The sequence below is a fragment of the Peromyscus leucopus genome, chromosome 9 (assembly GCF_004664715.2).
Source record: "Peromyscus leucopus breed LL Stock chromosome 9, UCI_PerLeu_2.1, whole genome shotgun sequence".
NCBI classification, from domain to species: domain Eukaryota; kingdom Metazoa; phylum Chordata; class Mammalia; order Rodentia; family Cricetidae; genus Peromyscus; species Peromyscus leucopus.
The window spans coordinates 95,609,762-95,630,201 of record NC_051070.1 but is presented as its reverse complement, the minus strand read 5'-3'; the positions used below and the strand labels follow the sequence as shown (position 1 = coordinate 95,630,201).

The 20,440-nt window shown below is 43.1% G+C and overlaps 1 protein-coding gene across 2 annotated transcripts in view; it reads left to right on the top strand.

Moving 5' to 3' along the window:
- The window catches only part of LOC114697426 (ubiquitin-conjugating enzyme E2 E2), a 310,413-nt gene that overhangs the window by 228,797 nt on the left and 61,176 nt on the right, over positions 1–20,440 (top strand). For both annotated transcript variants that reach the window (XM_028875686.2, XM_028875685.2), the window contains exon 4: positions 4,631–4,763. In XM_028875686.2, the coding sequence (XP_028731519.1) occupies positions 4,631–4,763 (133 nt within the window). The remainder of the gene's footprint in view (positions 1–4,630; positions 4,764–20,440) is intronic.

Here is a 20,440-nt window from a genome sequence, read left to right as displayed (position 1 = left end):
AATTCATGACCACTTTAGTGTGTGTGTGTGTGTGTGTGTGTGTGTGTGTGTGTGTGTGTGTGTAAAACCTGCTGACTCTTAGTGTTGCCATTTGTGTCTGTATTTAGAGATTGGTAATCTATTAAGGAGAAGATTGAGTCTCCCTCTCCCAGCAGCCATCACTTGCCTGCAGCTCTTCATCCGTGGGTAGAGCCTTGTGAGATTCCCCATCCACGTGTGTATGTCGACTAGTGTTGTCACTGTGCCAGTCTTGTTTAGTCAACCATATCTTGTTATATGTCATGGGTGTAGCCTCCCTCTCATATATATGTAGTAGACACTATTCACAGCAGGTGTCCTGGGCCTCTTGCTCTTACAGTCTTTCTTTCTTCCGTTTCTATGATGTTCCCTGAGCCTTGGATGTAGGGGTCGTGTTGTGGGTGTATCGGTTGGATTTGGGCATCTCAGAATCAGTTGTTATCTGTTTTCTGACTACTTGTAGATATCTGTAATTGTCTCCATATGCTGCCAGAAGAATCTTCCTTGATGAGGGGTAAGAGCTGCACTTGTCTGTGAGTGTCAGGATCAGTATTTAGAACACAGTTGGGAATTACACTGGTTTAAGAAAGGGCAGTTGAGTAGGTTCCCCTCTAGGGTCCGTGGCCTCACCAGCAAGAGTAGTTGGCTGCATTTATAGTACTAGGCATTATTCCTGACTATTGAGCAGGACTGATGCCTGTTAGTTACTCCTAAGAGATAAGTGCCACTATTGTACCCTGGGGGGGCAGAACTTGCTCAATTCACATAGCATTTTATAGCCTTTTAAATATGCTTTTCTACTTCTTTTCTTTCTTTCTTTTTTTTTTTTTTTTTTTTTTTTTTTTTTTTGGTTTTTCAAGACAGGGTTTCTTCATGTAGTTTTGGTGCCTGTCCTGGATCTCACTCTGTAGACCAGGCTGGCCTCGAACTCACAATGATCCGCCTGCCTCTGCCTCCCGAGTGCTGGGATTAAAGACATGCACCGCTGCCACCACCCGGCCCTTTTCCACTTCTTATTGTTATTACATCTGTATTTCTTTTGTGTGCATGGATATGTGTGTGCATGTACATATTCATGCCCTAGTGCACATGTGAAGATCAGAGGACAACTTGGAGGAGTGGGTACACTTCCTGGGGGTCAGGCTCACGTCATCAGTTTGACAGCAGGTGTCTTTACCCACTGAGCTGCCTTACCCACCCACATACTTTTCCTTCATATAAAATTTGATACATATAAATGAACATACTTGACACTACATGATTAGATTATCAAACATTGCTTCTGAGAAGTAGAGTGTGGTGGTGTGAATGAGAATGGTCCCCACGGGCTCATGTGTTTGAATACTTGGTCTTCAGTTGGTGGAACTGTTTGGAAAGGATTAGGAGCCATGGCCTAGAGGGAGAAAATAAGTGATTGGAGTCAGTCCTTGAGGTTTCAAAAGTTCACCCCATTCCAAGATAGCTCTCTCTGCCTCTTACTTGTAGAACAAATGTGAGTGAGCTCTCTGCTACGTCTCCTATCAAGGCTGCTGCCATGCTTCCTGCCATGATGGTCATGGACTCTACTCCTGGGACCCTGGGCCCCCAGTTAAATGCTTTCTTTTTATGTTGCCCTTGTCCTGGTGTTTTAATCACACCATGTTATAGAAGACCAAGAAACCACTCCTCTGAGCGCTTTCCTTGTTCAGTTTCTTGTTTTACACCACAGTGTGTCAACAATATATTCTCTTTGTTACTGGGTTGTCTTGTGCTGCCTGACCAGTGGCTTTTGAACTTGAGGATCTGCTCCTGCTGATGTGCAGGGTCTCAATGCCACAGCTTTCCGCTGGGGGAGTTCATTTGTTTCCAGTTAGGACACATTGCTGTTGCGGTGACCTCAGTGTGCATGCACCGCCATGTCTGTGGGGTTGAGGGCAGATGCTCTGCTCGGTAGCAGGGCTATGTTCAGTTGAACTAAAGTCCGCACTCTTTATTAATACGTCTCTTTATTTTTAATTGAAATGGCCGTCATACATGTAAAAGCACAGTGTGACACCAGTTAGATGTGTAGTGATGAGAGCGGTAGCTGGTGTCCTTTACCTCAGACGTTAGCCGTTTCTTTGTGTTTGGAACATTAAAGAAAAAGTTTGCTTCTAGATATTTTGAAGTGTTTAGTGAATTCTTGTCAACTAGACTATGGTTGCCCTCTTGTCTTTAGTTACACCCCTGAAAGATGTTATCCAGAAAAGCTTTATCCTGAGTTCTTGCCTTCTCAAATGAAGAATTCTGCCAAGAGACAGGGACAGTTTAAGCAGAGGTTTGCTTAGCAATAGTGTGCTCTAGGGAGTGATTAGAGTGGGCTGGCCAAAGGAGTAAGTAGCATCATTTCATGTTGTGCACTTTAAGAAAGTTTGCGACTTTTAAATGGATGGCTTGTTAATGGGCTAAGGTGACTTTTTTCTTTCCCGAATCATGACAAATGGCTTCTCTCTTTTAGGGTCTTTCTGCTGGTGATCCTCTTTAAAAGACCATGGGTGAAGAAAGGGAGGGAGAGGATCTAAAACACAATGCAAATAATAATGGAGCCTCAGTCTTTCGAGGGCATCCATCTTAGCATGCATGTGTGGCAACTAGGATTGTGCTCACTGCCTTCCTTCCTGGTACAGCAGGAAGACCCTAACTGCAGCATGGAGGATGTCTAACCACAAAAGGATGACCCAACTGCAGTTTCCCAGGCTCCTTCCTGTCTCTCTCTACCCAACCAGGAAACATGGTTCTGGTGATACAGCTCGATATCCTAGGCTTCCTCACATCTAACTCCTTATCTACTGTCTCATGCCCTCTAACCAGCCTGTCTTCACACTCGGCTCTCAAAGCCACACTTCTGCACTCTACTTCTGTGAGCCCGATGTTGTAGACAGCACTTGTGAGTGAGAACACACAGCATTTGCTGCCCATGGCTGCTGTTGCTGAGCTCAGCACCTTCTTATGATGCTGCAAAGTACAAACTTTTCCTCCTTCCTTTCTTTATGAAGAGCAGTGTGTTCTCCATTGTATTTGTACATACTTATCTGAAGTATGTAGAAATCAGATTTTCCAAGTCCTCATCACCATGAAGTTTTGTTTGTTAAGCATTTACTTTTGCCAATTAATTGTTATTTTTTTCCCAATTTTGATGAAACTAAGCATTTTCATTTTTATTTCTACCTTTTAGAAAAGTCTATTAGTGTCTTTCTAGTGAGTTATTAGTCTTTTTCCCATTAATTCATAAGAATTTATGTTTAAGCCCTAAGATTTGATCAGTTTTACATTATCTAAATATTATTTCTTAGTTTAAAGACATGAACTGTCACTCATACACTAGAGATTTTGTTTTTGCATGGAAGAGAAGGAAGGGGATGGGGAAGAAGGGAGGTGAAGGGAGGAAGGGGAGGAAGAGGAAGGAAGAAAAAGTGGAGAAAGTCTCTCTCTCTGTAACCTGTGAGAGGAACATTTTCTTTTCTACTTTGATCTGTTAGTGAGGTGAATTACATTAGGATTTTTATCACTGTATAGTCTCATCTTGGTTATGATCAATGCTTCTTGCAGTGACTTTGAAATCACATCTTGTAGCTGAAAGTTCCTAAGCATTCCTAGCGCTGCCCACCTCATTACAGGATAGGAGGAGTTATTGCACACAATAACCTGAGAACACAGAGAGAACCTGGAAAACCTTTCGAGTTACTTTGAGTTTCCCCCATTTCTCATGGGCAGGGGAAGGAGTGGCTCTGAGGTCAGGCCCAGGGCACTGGGAGCACCGAGCACCAGGAGCACCGAGCACCGGGAGCACTGAGCACCGTGCCCCTGAGCCATACCCCGGCTCCTGGAAAGCTGCATTCTGTCTGTGGCACTGCTGCTCACTGACAAGGAACGCCGTCACTTTCACACTGGCCTTTACTCTCCTTAGGGAATTTGCTGGAGATGCAGGTTTATGTTGGCCACTTCCAGTCATGTGACCTGCTCAGCCATTAGCCTGTCATTGTCAACAAATGTACTTGGAAGGCAAAATCTACTCCTCAAGGAATTTTTATTCTAGGGAGGAACAGAGTGGAAGTTATAAAATGCAGTCATGAAATAAAATGCCACTTCATATCATCTAGGAGATGAGGTAGGAGGAAGAGGTTGTGGTCAGCATGGTGCAGGGCTGGGTCTCCTGAATGTGGCTGTTTCCTGGTGTCATGTTTTGTCGGTGTCCTCAGTGCTTAGAGGAGGGTTAGGTCAGCCGTTCTGCATTAGCTTTCTCACTTGGAAACTTTGTGTCATGGGCCCCAGGGCTATGTCACCCTTCTCAAGAATTCACAGATAATTTCATATTTATACAAGACTGGTGTCCTTGGAAACTTGGGACATGGTGTTTGGGTTGTGAGTGGTACAAGAGAGCCTCCGGCTCTGTTGCACTGAGTAATTCCAGCATGTTCTGTTACAGAACAATGATATTGACATGGACAATATGATAGATAGATAGATAAAATTAACCTATTGACTTTATTGTGTTTTATGGAATTACTCAACTGATTGTTTTCATAAATATTTAATTTTAATTCCAAACTCCTTGTAATTTCTAAGCATACTTCATTTGTGTGTCTTATTCCAGTGCTGGACCCAAAGGAGACAACATTTATGAATGGAGGTCAACTATACTGGGACCCCCAGGATCTGTCTATGAAGGAGGGGTCTTCTTTCTTGACATTACCTTCTCACCAGACTATCCATTTAAACCCCCTAAGGTCAGTATGATGTATTTGTCTATTTTTAGCAATATGTGTTCTGTATGTACATATGAAATGTATGTATGGGGATGTATATCTGCTCTGCTGGTATAGGCGGCTTCCCAGGACCCATCATGCTTAGAAGGAAAGAAAATGTGAGAATTAGCCCTTGCTCCTCCACCTTAGCTTCCTCTCATGTCAATGCTCTTTCTCATTATCTCTCTTCTATAGCATATGATCTGATATTACAGAAAACGCCATGTTTTATGGGTAAAATGGGATTGGACCCAGGTCAGGCTAGAAGCCAGACTGTGGGCAGAGGAGGCGTCAAAGGTGGATTTACCGCATCTGCATATCTCTGCTACCTCCGCGGCTCAGCTGCTCACGTGCAGCCAAGAGAAACCGCAGCGATCCCAGGAAAAGGGGCTGGGTGAGATCCTGGGTGAGATCCTGGGGTCCATCCCTAATGCCAAGATATGTGTGTATACACACATATGTATTTTATATTAATAGCCCATTAATGAAATGTAATTTTTTCATGCCTAACACAAGTCAAGAATACAATACAATCGGAACAGGACTTTCTTTTATTAAGATGAGGTAGTATACTTTAAGATATTTTCTCATTCATCTCCTCTGCCCCTGGCCATTAGCACTTATTCTCCATTCTGTCAGAGGCAAGACCCTGAGTTCACTGGCTGTGTCTGTTCATCACCAGGAAAAGTCCCTTCTGCCTCTAAGTTGTAGACAAATTCTAAACGGTCTTATTAAATAAAAACCTGGAGTCAGATATCGGGGTTGAAACCTGGGAGATCAGAGGAATAGGAGAAGCCACAAGCTAACCTCACCTCACTGACACCTCAGTCTCCAAAGAGAGAGAGCTACTTCCTGTGTACCCATGCCTATATGCCTTTCTGTTCTGTTCCCTTATTTGCTCTCTCAGCCCAGCTATATCACTTCCTCTTCCTGCCCATCTCTGTCACTTCCTGTCTGTCTATACAGATCTCCAGACCTCTATGGTTAGTACTGGGATTAAAAACGTGTGTCACCACGCTTGGCTCTATTTCCCAGTGTGGCCTTGAATTCACAGAGACCCAGAGGGATCCCTGCCTCCCAAGTGCTAGGATTAAAGGTGTGTGCTACCATTTCCTGACTTCTATGTTTAATATAGTGGCTGGCTTTTCCCTCTGATCCTCAGGTAAATTTTGGGGGGCACACAATACATCACCACACTGAGTTGTCTTCCCTGTAGAAAGAAATAGGCATCTGTATTGTGTGTTGGCCTTCAGCACATTTTCTATGGCCCTCCCACCTCTTTTTTATTTTTTCTTGGTTTCCTTCCTTTCATTCCATTGATGCCCAGAGAGCATTGTGATGAGAAAAAAAAGGGGGGGGGGGGACAGTAGCGACTCCAGTAACTTGTCAGCACTGTGCAGGGAGCAAATTTGGGTGTCAGGGTTTGAGTCGGGATGTCAACCCCAACCCTTTGTGCCTTACATTTCCCGGTGCTCTTAGGCCAGCCTACAGGACTGCTGCTTTCAGCACCACCTAGTCCTTGCATTTGCTAGGGTTCCATGACAAAGCCATGGTGAATCTACTGCTCACTTTCTCCCTTTGCTGGATGGGAGCCATTTATCGTTCCTTCTACTTTGGAATAGCTGGTAAGTCCCCTAGAGTACCTGCTGTCTTGGTGGGAGCATGAGGCCTTCCTCGGGTAGCCTCTAAGGTTACGGTGCAGAGTACAGAAGAGAAAATATAGTCAGGACTTGTCCTGCTCATCAACCTGGTGTGACCTGTGCAGTGAGGTAGGCATCCCAGGTTTGTTCATCTACCTGTGTGACAACATTTTCAGATCACGCAAAGTTAAAAGTAAGAAGTATTAAATTGGGTAAAAGAATTTAGTGTTTGAAGAGGCCTTGACGCAGTGGGAGGATAAGCCAAAACTGCGGAGATGGAGGGGGGCAGAGAGATGCCGCAGGAGTTAAAAGCAGTGCCTGCTCTTCCAGAGGACCCAGGTTCGATTCCCAGGATCCACATGGTACTAACAGCTGTTTAAAACTCCAGTTCCAGGGGATACAGCACACTCTTCTGGCCTCCATGGTACTGCCTGCACAGACATACATCCAAGCAAAATATTCATACACATAAAATAAAAATAAAACTATAGAAATAGAATTTGCCATGTCTAAGTATGTGAGAATCAGAAAGAAAAAAAAAAGTGATGATCAATTAAGACAGGTAAGACTTCCTTTATTGTCATATGAATAGAATTTGTGGGCTTGGAAGCTGGAATTCTCGTACCTTTAAGGATACATTTTTAGGAATGTCGTAACTGAGCTAGTCACTGTGGTAGCATCTGTTGACCTTTGGAGTAGCGGGGTTGGAGAGGGGTGAGCATTCTCAGTCACCTGACTTGGTCCTCTGGTAGGGCCATGTCCTAGCCTTAGTGGGGTGCTCTCTGTGTAGACGAGGAACTCAGGTGAGACTGAGGAGGGTTTCCAGCAGCATGGCAGCAGCAGTCTTCAGACAGTATACTCTGCACTGGACGACACAGCACCGCCCTGCAGGGTTTACTGGTGAGGAAAGGGCATGAAAGGAATGTGCTGTAGACAGATGTGCCAGGCCCTCGGTGTGGACCAGCTCACACTTTGTCCTGGGTGTCTGAATGGGACAGAAGTAGAAGCATTGAAGCTGTTGGCTACAGCAATGTAGACGTCTGTTCTTCATGAGAAAAACCTGACCTACTTTCGCAGTCCACTTTTGACTGACTCTACGTCCAAGACACTGGCTTCTCTTTGTCCAGAGTGTCCAAAGCAAGCTGAATTCCGAGGAACCCCTCCATTGACTGACTGGCCTGGACGATCTGGAAGGGAAAATTGGACTTGAGCAGCTGGAACCACAATTTAAATGTTCATTTCCCAGAATCATATAGGAAACTTGAAAAAGCAAAGTGTCACTTCTAAGTTAGCAGTTTTAGAGCCCAATGTTGAAGGCAGATCCCTTAAAGGAGACAGCAGTTAGCTCAGATGGGGCTTTTATTCACCTCTAAAGCACGTGTCCAGGACTCTCCAGCCCCCTCTTCCCCATGCTGCCCACCTTCATGGTCACCTGTACCATTTTCCCTGCCTCTCCCACCTGGTGCTCCTTTGCTGCTTAACGTAACATTTCCTTGCACTCTGAAAACTGAATTATCTTTTTAGATATACATGCCAAAAATATTAGTCAAAGCATGACATGTGTTTGTTGCTGTTATTGTTGCTACAGACTCTGTTTCACCCCTTCAGTGAGAAAGACAACTTTGAGCAGAACTAACGGTATCTGAAGGTCTGGGTGGGACTGGGAGCATCTTGTCCTGCACAGGAACTTTGTGAGCAGAGGGAGGGCTGCATCAGCTTGAAGACACCACGTTCCCGTACCTAGTTTTTCAAAATCAGATCGTTTACTCACCAATAATATTTCTCTGTTATGGTGCCTGTTGAATGGGCTAGGAATAGTACATTATGACCAAAAAGGAAAGTATAATAAACTGATGGTATGTTTAAATGGTTTTTAATGTCATTTGTTTTGTTTTGTTTTGTTTTGTTTTGTTTTGTTTTGTTTTTTGGTTTTTTGAGACAGGGTTTCTGTATGTAGCTTTGCGCCTTTCCTGGAACTCACTTGGTAGCCCAGGCTGGCCTCGAACTCACAGAGATCCGCCTGCCTCTGCCTCCCAAGTGCTGGGATTAAAGGCATGCGCCACCACTGCCTGGCTCGTCATTTGTATTTTTTAGTGCGGAGAAATATTTTAGTGTTAGGATTCAGATATGTCTCTATTTATGAAGTAAAAGTAGCTTTGTATTTTGCTGGGAATTGTATTTTCTTACTCATAGTGTAAGTATTTCTGTTCTCAAAATCTTTAATTTTTAATTTTGCATTCTGGGTATTTGTTACAGAATAAAGTGCAATTGTAACAAGCAAAAAGAACAAATTTACCTATAATTTAGTCCCCCCAGACAGACTATTCACACATTTTCAGTATATCCCTTTGGATATTTTTGTTCTTTTTTCATGTATGTACACATTGATATGTATCATGCTGACACACATGTACAAACTTTTATCAAAACAGTCCCTTACCCTCCGTGGCTTCATGATTATTGTAATTTCTCCAAGTGCTGCATATTCCCAATGAACATGTCACTGTATCACAATTACAGGGCCTACATAATTCTTCATTGTATAAATGTACCAAAATAGAATTGGCCTCCTGTGGCTGAACACTTAGGTTCCTGTTAGTACTTGTATTATAATTGGTGATGTGGTGGCATCCTGGTAATTAGCATACTCTGTATTCTTGTACATTTATTCCCTGAGGCTATATTTGTTGACATGAAATTTCTGGGTAGATAAGTTTGCACAGTTGTAGAGTTTTTGATAAAGGGTGACAAATTTACCCTCCAGAAAAGCTATAAGTTCACATTATGGCCATCATCATGTGACGACGGGACAGAATTTTCCTATCTGCCCTCAGGTTTGTTTTTTTAATCTAAAACAGTCTAAGATATGAAAAATGACATCCTCCAGTTGTAACGTGCATTTACTTGACACCAGTAAGAAGTGGAATGGTTTGCATTTTCATGTGCCCTGCTCTCCATTTGTCCATTTGGTGAAAAAAATGTCAAAGTACTATTTTCTTGAAAGTCCCATCCACATAAAACCAACAGGAAATGTAGTAACAGACTATGTTACATTCTTGTATGTATATTTTTTCTTTAAAAAACAAAAACAAAAACACTTTGAAACTGTCATGACATTCTGTCTGATGTCTTGTGTTCCAGAGACTTTAATAACATCCACCTTAAATAACGGATGAGGCTAGGTAACAGTTCAGATGTTTGTCTGTAGAATAGAAACATAGCTTTCTCTGTTTTCCCAGGGATCTGCAAATTTTATACAAGATGAGTGAGCTTTCGGGTACATGGCAATTAAGTGTGTTTGTTATTTTTACTTGTTCAGGCAGCCTGTGCACCCAGCAGGCATGCTGTGTCAATATTCATGCCCATTACTGGAACATGTCTTTATAGACAACAGTATATACCAGTGGAAGTCTCCAAAAAGCAATGGTAAAGTGTATACCTAGGGTACTTTTAAAACAATATTAAAATTACATATATGCCCAGAAGTATTTGTATATGCAAAATTAAGACAAATATCGAGGTATCAGTGAGATGACCCAGTGGGTAAAGGTGCTTGCCACCAAGTGTGACAGCCTGAATGGCATCCCTGGGACCCACATAGTAGAAGGAGAGAAACAACTCTTACTAGTTACGATTTTGTCTCCACACATGCAACAGTACACATGCACATGTGTGCGTGCACACACACACACACACACACACACACACACACACACACACACACACACTAAATAAATGTTAGGGTGCAATAAAAGTTTTTAAAGAATAATATTAAGCTTTTTTAATACATTTCTTTTTATAAAAGTTACATCTTAAAATACGTCTGAATTTATTTGGAGTGTATCTTATATGGAAGGAACAGTACTCAGTGATTTCCTTTTGACGTCTAACCAAGTTGCTTAATAATGGAATATGAACGAAAAAGAATAAATGTTAGCTGTGCTAGAACAACAGCAGAGATGATTTAAGTCACTGGAGACTATGGATGGATGGATGGATGGATGGATGGATGGATGGATGGATGGATGGATGGATAGCTAGAGATATAGACATATGGTCCTTGTTAGTTTTTACTTTAGAGGACTGAGTGAGGAAGACGGCCTATGAAAAGGGAAGGTCATCAGTTATAGTAAGAAATGGTGCTGCCCAGCATCTGGAAGCCTGAGAGGTCTCTAACTAAAGCTCAGAAAGCAGCTGTGCACCCACCTCCTGCCTAGGTGACTGCTGTCCTGTCCTTACTGCCATTGCCACTACTGTGCAAAGAAAAGGATGTATATGCTCCTGAAATTTTCACAAAGAAACTGCAAGGCCAGCTGCCCACTTTTGAGCATAGAGAACACAGGGTTGTCATGAAGGAACATGAGTTCATGTATTTTTTGAAGTTTGTCCAGGATCCAGTCCCTTCTATGTATTTGAATATCATCTTGACATCTCTATTTGAATGTCAACAGTCATCACAAAGTATTGATCAGACACCTTCACTGCACCCCAGCAGATCCCCAGTCTTCTCCCACACCACTTCCCTCCTGGCTCAGACTGAAACCTTGCAGCCATCCTTGGTTCCTCTCAGCAAACTGTCCAGGCCCAGTTCTGACTTAGTCCTCATCACCTCTCCCAAGTGACAATGTGGTTCAAACCCCATCCACTAGTCCCCCCCCCCCCCCCCCCCACCCCCGATTTCTGTGGCCGCCTCTTATCTGATCTCTGCCTCTGAAAAGCCTGCCCAGACCCAGCTCCATTTAATGGTGGAGGTCTCTGTTTATCTGTGCTTTGCTTAGAACCTTTCAGTGGCTTCCAGCTTGTTGAATGAACACCAGAATCTCTGGTTCAAAGTCACGGCCCTCATTCCCATCCAGATATCCCACACCTGCTTCTTCCATGGACCCTTGCACTTGTTCTTCCTTCTTCCTGCTTTTGAATTCTCCCAGAAATGTGTCTGCCTCACACCATTTACCCCTTCACTTCTATTCAAATGCCACCTCAAAGAGGCTTTCCTATGTGACAAATTCCATTGTCCCTACGTTCCCTGAAACCTTCCTACCATGACCTTCAGATGTGACTCTTGGCTTTAGCATTTCTTGCTCACTCATTATGTATTTCATTGTCTGTCGTGTTCCCTTCCTGCAGTTCTCACCCAACTCCATGTGTGCAGGATTTCTGTCCCACAAAGAAATGCCCGGTAAATCAGACAGTTGTTGATTCATTTAACTCATGCAACTCTTCAGTAAAGAAAGTGTGGATTATTTCTCCTTTGTAGATAAGAAAACCAAGGCCTTTGAAGGTTAGTGTCATGCAGGAAATGGTAGTCCAGTTGGAACCCAGCCCAATTCTAAACTGAGTTTTCCATTCCCAATATGGGTAGAGGGTGGGGTATAAATTCCTTGCCTCCTTGGAGAAGTACTGATGCTTTTTTTTTTTTTATTTTTTTATTTTATTTTATTTTTTTTTTTTTTTGAGACAGGGTTTCTCTGTGTAGCTTTGCGCCTTTCCTGGAACTCACTTGGTAGCCCAGGCTGGCCTCGAACTCACAGAGATCCGCCTGGCTCTGCCTCCCGAGTGCTGGGATTAAAGGCGTGCGCCACCACCGCCCGGCTATTTTTGTTTTTTTGAGACAGGATAACAGCCCTGGCTCTTCTGGACTCAATTTGTGAACCAGGCTGGCCTCGAACTCACAGAGATCCTCCTGCCTCTGCCTCCCGAGTGTAAGATTAAGGGCATGTGCCACCACCTAGCCTTGAGGACTGCTTCTTAAGTTCCATATTCTGGTTCAGCTCATTACATCAGACTATTTGGAAACAGCAAGGCAAGAGATGATTCAGGGAGAAAAGACTATTTAAAAGAAAATTTGGGTGCCTGCTCTTGAATTTTGCCAGAAGCGTGGGGAAAGAATGCTAGAGAGAGGACTCAGTGGTTAAGAGGACTTGCTGCTCTTGCAGAGGACTGGAATTCAGTTCCCAACACTCACATTGAACAGCTCCAGGGGAGCCAACATCCTCTTTTGGCTTTTGCATGGCACACATACATAAAATTAAAAATCTTTTTCTGAAAAGACATGGGAACCAGGCATGGTGATGCACACCATTAATCCCAGCACTCGGAGAGGCAAATGGTTCTCTGGGAGAACTTGAAGGTTTATATAGTGAGACTCTAGCCAAAAAAGAAAAGGATGGGGGATATGAGAAAATGAGGGCTTTCCTCAAATATGTTTCTAATTTGCAAAGGCTGAGACATTAAATTATGTTGAATGCTTAAGTTCTGATTTCTGAATTTTTCCAGCCCTAAGCTACAAGAAAAGTAATTTCCTATTTCACAGGCTATTTTCATATTTGATTAATGTCCAAACCACTGCATTCTCAGTATCATGACCATCAGAAGCACTGCTTACATTTTGTGGGTCACTAGTACTTGGTATTGATCTGACTTCTCTCTAGGATATGGGGCAGGGTATTGTTTGGTTTTGCTTTAATTATACCCCATCTATGCTCCTTTTTTGACAAACCCTAGGAAATGTCATGTTGTCCTTTAATGTGTAAAATGTTTAAATTGATGTGATGATCAAAAGTAGAACAATGTAGGTACATGGTGTGTGCTGTCATCTAGTACTCAGAGGGAAGAGGCAGGAGGATCATGAGTTTGATACCAGCCTGGACTATCTATAGTGAAAGCCTGTCTCAAAAATAATAGTAATAATAATAATAAATTAATAAATATTACTGTCTTCATGCTTTTAAAATTATACCATGGTAACTATGTTGTAATACACCTTCCCACAAAGAAGACCAACACGCCAGGATTGGATGTCAGGTGTTCAAAGAGCACCAGCTTTATTGCTATAAACCAAATGCCTTATGATAATAGGACATCAGCCACTTGACTGAGAGAACGTTGGCATTTGTGTATCTTGGAAGGATCACCTGTGTTTCTAGCTTTCTATAGTATGTTGCAGCTTGTAGTTTGGGAGGGTATAGCCTCCTAAAAACTACTTACTGCCGAAGCCAATATCATCTTTTTAGACCATGTCCACTCGGCCCCTCTGAGCCCTGAGAGCTGGTGTTGACTGTTATAACCGCAGCATAACTGGGCTAACTCTGCGAAGGGCCTTCTCCGTGGGAGATTCTCAAGCAGGAGACAGGGAGACATTCAGGTACGTGGGGGGTAAGTGGCTTCTCTGCCACTGGGACTAAGAAAAGATAGCACTCACCACTCAGAAAGGTGGTTTTCCAAGAAGACCCCCCTCCCCGTGCATGACTAAAGTAACTCTTTACATTGATGTCTTCAATGATCCACACACAAAAGCTAGTAAGTGGCATGCTCATTAGTCCCAGAAAACATTGTTTTATGAAAGTCCCTGAGTCACAGAACAAAGACAGTAAGATAACACTTAATGGACTAGTCTTATAAAGAGAAGCTCTTTCACTAAAACTAGGGTGAAGAAGCTTCAAATTTGGTGTTTCCTCAACCTTGTGAAAAAGTCCCTGGGCTTGGAACAGACCCTGTGTTAATGGGCTATCAGATGAAAACTTATTTTACTGTTCACTTAAGGAATGGGAGAGGACACAGTATTGTACATGTAAGGGAAATCATAGTACCCCCTGCCTTACAGAGCTTGGCATTTGCCTGGCTGGTTGTATGCAGTGTTAGGTTTGCTCAGGCCTGGAGATTGGGCAAGTTGAGTTCATTTCTGAAACTGCTTATCAACCCCATTGCCTAGATTAGTCCTCCCTCAGATTTGGATCTGGGTCTCTTGATATCTGGCAGCCCTTTAGAGTCTGGCTCAAGCACCTCTGAGGAAAATGGGACAGAGGAAGCAAGTCGGTTACAAGCTGGCCATGTGTAGATATTGTACAGGTTTGCCTCGTAGTAAGTAAGGAGACACAGTCGGGAGGAACGGTGGTGAATGTGTGCATCAGGACTTTGGGTACATTTTCTCTATAGTCTCAGTATGGTAGCAGAGACCTGCCCAGTTGCCCTAGAGTGTTTGTGTGTTAAAATACCTATTTTAAGGCTAATTTATAAAGACATTCCTGAACCTACTACTCTCAGTACCAGTGACTGAGGTGCAGCCCAGGAGCATGGAAGTGAGGAGAACACCTAGAGTAAGTGCCATGGCTGAGGCCAGAAAAGCAGGAAGGCTAAGCTGTGAGACGTAAACAAGAGCAGTAGTTTTTTAGTTCTTTGTCGCCTGTATTCCGTAGGTGTGCAGCATGTAGCCATCCAGATGCCAAGCATACAGAAATGGGCAAGAGGAGGCCCTTCAAGAGTAGAATTCACATCCAGGATACAATAGAAGGGGCCTATCTCAACCTGGCCACAAAAGACATTTGAGCGTAACTATGTCCTGTGGAGCAATGTCCCCTGTGATGTAGTATCCTAGCAGCATCCCTGCTTCCTGCCCACAATATGCCAATATTAATTTCTTTTTGCCTCCTTAGGGACAAAGAGAAATATCTACGGTTGCCAGATGTTTCCTGAATGAGTGGTATCATGCCTGGCTAGCAACCATTGTGTTCTCAATGGCAATCCTATTAGCAACTGACTCAAGACATTTGTGAGGACTCTGGGTTTTGATCTCGGTGATAAAATAGGCTGTGCCTCTGAGGACCTCACTGGCACCTGCTAGGACATGTTCAGAGTGCCCAGCTAGTAGCTTGACAGGTCTGAAGTTCAGGTTAGAGATGTGAGCTCCCAGTGTACACTTGAGAGTCAGTAGATAGAGACTTGGGGGTTCCTAGACCAAGGGCTGTCACCCATAGGAATGTGCTGTTGTTGACCCAAACTGAATTCTTCTGCATCTGTACATTTCCAGAATGAGTTTCCCAAAGGAAAACATGAATTATTGGAAAAACTAAGAAAGTAACATTTTCTCTTTCTCATGTTCTCAGTACTAGGAGATTAGAAAGATATTTTTTCATGTGAAGTATTATCGTTGGCAGGCTTATACAAAATTACGTAAAATATCTTAGAAAAAGAATAGCTTACTGCTAATAAATTATGAAAATAACTGGATCAGGTAGATGATTCCTACAGGCTTCCAAATCATGCTTTGGTAATTTATTTTTAAGTTAGGCCCCGCTGTTCAAGCAGATCTCTGCAGGCGGGGTGGACTAGATAACCTTTCTCCAGCTTTCCCTTTCAAAAACTGACACCACAGGAAGCTTAATCTTACAGACAGGAAGTGATTACAGTTCTGGGTCTATAACTAGTAAGTACCGGGCCAGGGACCCCTGCCTCCTGAACCCCTGACTTGTGGCCCACTGTCCTCTGAGCCAGGAGACCCTGTAGGTCACAGTGCCAGCATCTGGACTTCACAGGTCACCCCGACACACGTGTTTGGCTTCTCTTCTAGAAAAGAATTAAGAGTTAAATTAGGATTTTTTTTTTTCATTTTGGTATTTACCAAATTGCAGACCTGTATCTATACAATGTCTGCCATGTACCTGCCCACTCACTTACCTTTAACTCTGTCTCCGGGGTATGTAAAACACCAGCATGTTAAGGAAAGAATGCATAGAACAGTATGTTCATTACAAAGTATTTTCATTTCCATTATTTTTCTTATTTCTTTCTTCCTTGAAAATTTCCTGTTTTAGTGATTTACTTTGAAAACGGAAATATTACATTTTTAAGATAGTTTTTAAAAAGTAAAGTGTGCACTGGCATCCAAACAGCCCAGGGCCATACAGTACTGTTAATGCTTACTGCCCCATTTGTTGGGGCCCGCAGAGGTTTCCTGGTGAGATCCCAGCTTGCTTTACACAGCAGGGCTGCACTAGGGGATGGCTTGACCACGTGCATGGTCACCAGGTGTCTGGATTGGTCCACACTTGGCTGTGCTGGGGGAGGTCTTTTGCTCCAACCCGTGGCATTCCTTTAAAAGCCCTTTGGCAGAGAGAGTCGGGGCCTGGTGGATTAAGATCCAAGCCCTCCCAAGGCTATCCTGCGTTTCTATGTTTCTCTCCCCTCTAAATTTCTAGCTAATATGTCATGCTGCTCCTGGTCAAGAGTACCCTGGGGAAAAATGGGAGTGGGATGGCCCCCACACCCATTGCCCACTCTGTTTTCCACATTTTTCTTACTGAGTGTCCAGAAGGCTGTCCTGTGCATGTGACTGTGTCGTGCTTTCATGATACTTGGATGACTGTGTGCTCTGTCACCTCGGCAGTCTCCCTGGGATGGGTAATTATTTCCGTCATCACAAGTAATGTTTCACTGGGTATCTCTGGGGGGGGGGTGTACAAAATATATACAAGATAAAATCCTAGAACAGGACAGTAGGTTACTCTCCCAAGTATTAAATTAAGCAGTTGCAACATTGCTCATCAAAAATATGTTAGCCATTCCGACAGGGAAGACAGAATGTGTGTTTTAATTGCATTATTCCTACTGAGATGCCTTGTAGAAAGCTGTACAGCTTTAGCACATTACAGTTTCCAAACTTGTAAAACTTAGGCAACACAATTCTTCCCAACTTAGTAGATTACTGTTTTTAGTTAATTGTAATTTGATTTATGTAGCCCGAGCTAACCCAGGACTTGCTGTGTAGCCAAAGATGGCCTTGAACTCCTTATCCTCTCGCCCCCATCTCTATAATGCTGGGATCACAGGGGTGCTCCACCACACACAACTTGGACTTAGTATTTTCATAACAGAAGCAGATAGTTCATATGACATGACATCATAGTCGTGAACACACAGCAGTTGGGGCTGCCTATACAAAAGAAGATATCAGAATAGGAGGTGGACCAGATGGGAAGACATGATTCAGCAGGGGTGATAAGAGCAGGAAATGATCGTAGGCTGTGAAAATGATCTTAATGCAGTCTACTCATGTGTTATTATAACACATAAATGTAAACATGAAAGACGAGCCATTTCAACCGTCTGTGGGACTGCTGTGTCTCACCCACAGAATGAGTTCCTCCCCACGGCGCACAGGGCCTGTGCGGTCTTTCCACCCACCTCATCGCACTGCTCCTTCCTGACTTCCGGAATGTTGTGCTTTCCTGACACACATCCCATCCAGATTGATTCCTCGGTCCTCATCCTCAGGGTTCTCTCCCCAGTGTTTCCGAACGACTTTACACAAATAGATGATCCATTACGTTTTCTTCCTGTATCCTTCAGCTCAGTGAAAGCAAAACCTGTCTGTCTTGCAGATAGTAGGGTTGATGGAACAAATGAATAGTCCTCTTTCTTGTCATAGCTGAGCATTTCTGAAATCCGACTTTGCTCTGCTGGCTTGTTTTATTCAACAGTATTAGAATTCAGTAAGCATGTGTTCTGTGACTCATCTCACCTTGTCTTGTCTCCACTCTGCTCTTTTTCTCAGAGAATTAGATATACATTGAAGACATGAGCTTTCTATTTTACAAAGATGCCTGTGTATAATATAGTGGCATTTAGAGAGCCATGCAGAAAGTAATACACTTCACTTTAGAACATCAGATGGTAATACAGTTCATCTTCAAATGCTTAAAATTGTTGCAGACACTGGCATCTTACTTGGCTGTCTCAACAAGAAATTAATCCATCTTAAAGAAGTTTGAGTTTCTTTACTTCCAGTCTATTAGAAATTGGATGTTCTTGGTTTCTTTAGAGTATCTAGGCAATATTTATGTAGACCATCTGCTGACACAAATTATAAACAAATAATTGGCATCTCTCAGCATAGGTTTAGATAACCCTCCATACGTAGGCAAAACTTTGCAGAGCAAGATAAGAATCCAGGAAGGAAGTATTTCTTCCTGTGGATATCCCCTACAGTATAAACATGATTAAATTCTATACCATTTTTATAACTTCAGAGTTTGAAGTCATATCAGGAAAGCTTAATACACATGCTCATTCTCCAAGCCAGACTTAGAGCAAGCATGGGAGCTTTATCTTTGCCTCCACCTCTGTACATTGCATAACTGGTGCTTAGTTTAATTTGAACAGAAAATTACTAGAGGGAGGGACCCATATGTAGTAGAATGGAAAAACAAACTGCTCTATTCATATAATGAATAGTACATGACCATGAAATAAAAATGTAGAAGAACCTGAAATACATGACCCTCACAAGTATGACATTCAAAGAAAGACACCATGAGATTATTGATTCGTGTTATGTAGAAGTCAAGGAACAGGAAAAACTAATGGATAGAGGCAGGAAGCAGAGTGTGGCTACCTTTAGGGTTGGTTGTGATGGGGAAGAGGCACAAGGGGCTGTCGTGTTGTGGGTCTCTTCTAGGCAGTGGGTGCTTGGCTGTGTTACCTTTGTAAACCTCCAGCCCTGCAGTAACTGTTCATCCGACCTTACGTTATTCATAGCTTTGATGAGCCATTCTTTTGTGCCTCTTCCCATAGGTAAAAATGCTCAGCAATCCAGATGTGGCAATGTGTTGTGCCAGCTTCACTTACTGGGTTTGAATATCTTCACCAAAATTCATCTGAAATGTATTCCCAGGGTGAGGTTTCCTGAGGGCAGAAGCTCAGTTCAGCTGTCGTGGCTGAACTTCCGGGGGCAGTTAAGATGGAGAAATAGTCCTGTGGGACTAGTTCTGTCTGGTGAGCTCAGATGTTCTGCCTTACTGGGGAACACTTGACACTTCGCGGAGATGCCCATCAGCAATAAGACTGGCTGTCACCTGGCACAGCCTCTCAGAGTCCTGGCTTCCAGACCGAGGCAAAACAAACTCATTTTCTTTATAAATTGCTCAATCTTGGGTTTCTTGTTATCACAACAGAAAACAGGCTAAAATTTGCTGTCAGGCCCATTCCATGTCTCCCAAGCTGGGATGCCTTCAGCGTGGAGAGAGCTGTGCCACAGGATACACTCAAGGGACCTGGCAACAGCCTGATTTGCTTTTAGACCCTATTGTTTACAGTCTCTTTGGTTATGAATAATACTTTCTCATAAAGCTTCAACTTATGACTGCCAAGCCAGACCATGTGTGTTAATATTATGCCAAACTTTAGCTGCATATAAAAGCTTGACCAGAACATCAAGACGCTGCCTGTGGAGGTAAGCAAAGGCTCTGACAGCCCCAGGAGCGTAGCTGGTTCACACAGCACCCACGTTCATGGGACCCCTGCCTGAGACCCTGTATGTGATGTGATTCAGTCCTTCAGAGGACCAAGGCCCTGATAGCATTGAAGTACTGGTGTTCTGTGTCTGTTTGTCTCCTAATAGTGAAGAAGCTGTTAGAAAGGAATTGAGAGTCCCACGTAGTTCAGTTTGTTGTCAGCATCTCCATGCTTAGACCCTGCCAATCATAACATCATTTCTGAGGTATAAGAAATAATCTATCTGAGAATCCTTTCTAGAGTATTGTTTAAAATCATATCGTTCTTGTTAATAAAAGAAACAGAACTTAATTTAATTGAATTGAGTAGAGTTAAAAATCTTTGCTTTTTTGCTATCTGATAACATTTTATTGTCATTTACCACAGAATCATTCTCTTACTTACCCTGTGCCTCCCTAAAAACATCTTTAGTCCTTTAAAATTTATTACTGGATCTGCTTCAACCTATGAAATGATTCTAATCACAATAGTTCAAGATACTAAAAAGTAAAGAGTCCCTGTTTGGGAATAACAGGCAAGTGAACCCTGGTCCTTGTGGAACTTCGCCCCATGGGAGACAGGTGTGGCAGCCGCTGACCCGGGATGTCAACACAGTGAGGACGGGAGCAGACCCAAGTCTGTTTGACGGCATCAGCAAGGTCTTGAGAGAAGATGTGAAGACCAGGGAGGAGTGTATGTTCTGTTCCGTACCCCCTGGGAGCTAATACAGACCCAAGTGCATGAACCGAAGAGTTCAGTAACTGCCTCTTTGCTTTGCTAACAGATTGATTGCTTTGAAATCAGGTTTGAAAACAAAGGGAACAGAATTATGACTTTTCTCCACAGAGCCATCCCCAGGAGTCTTACCTGCCTAGACTGTGCTTACCTACAGGTACTATCAAATGAGTTCATGTCAGAAAGTGTTTGAAGTGTGTTAGGGGGGTCAGTAACTAACCAGCACAGGTAACTCTA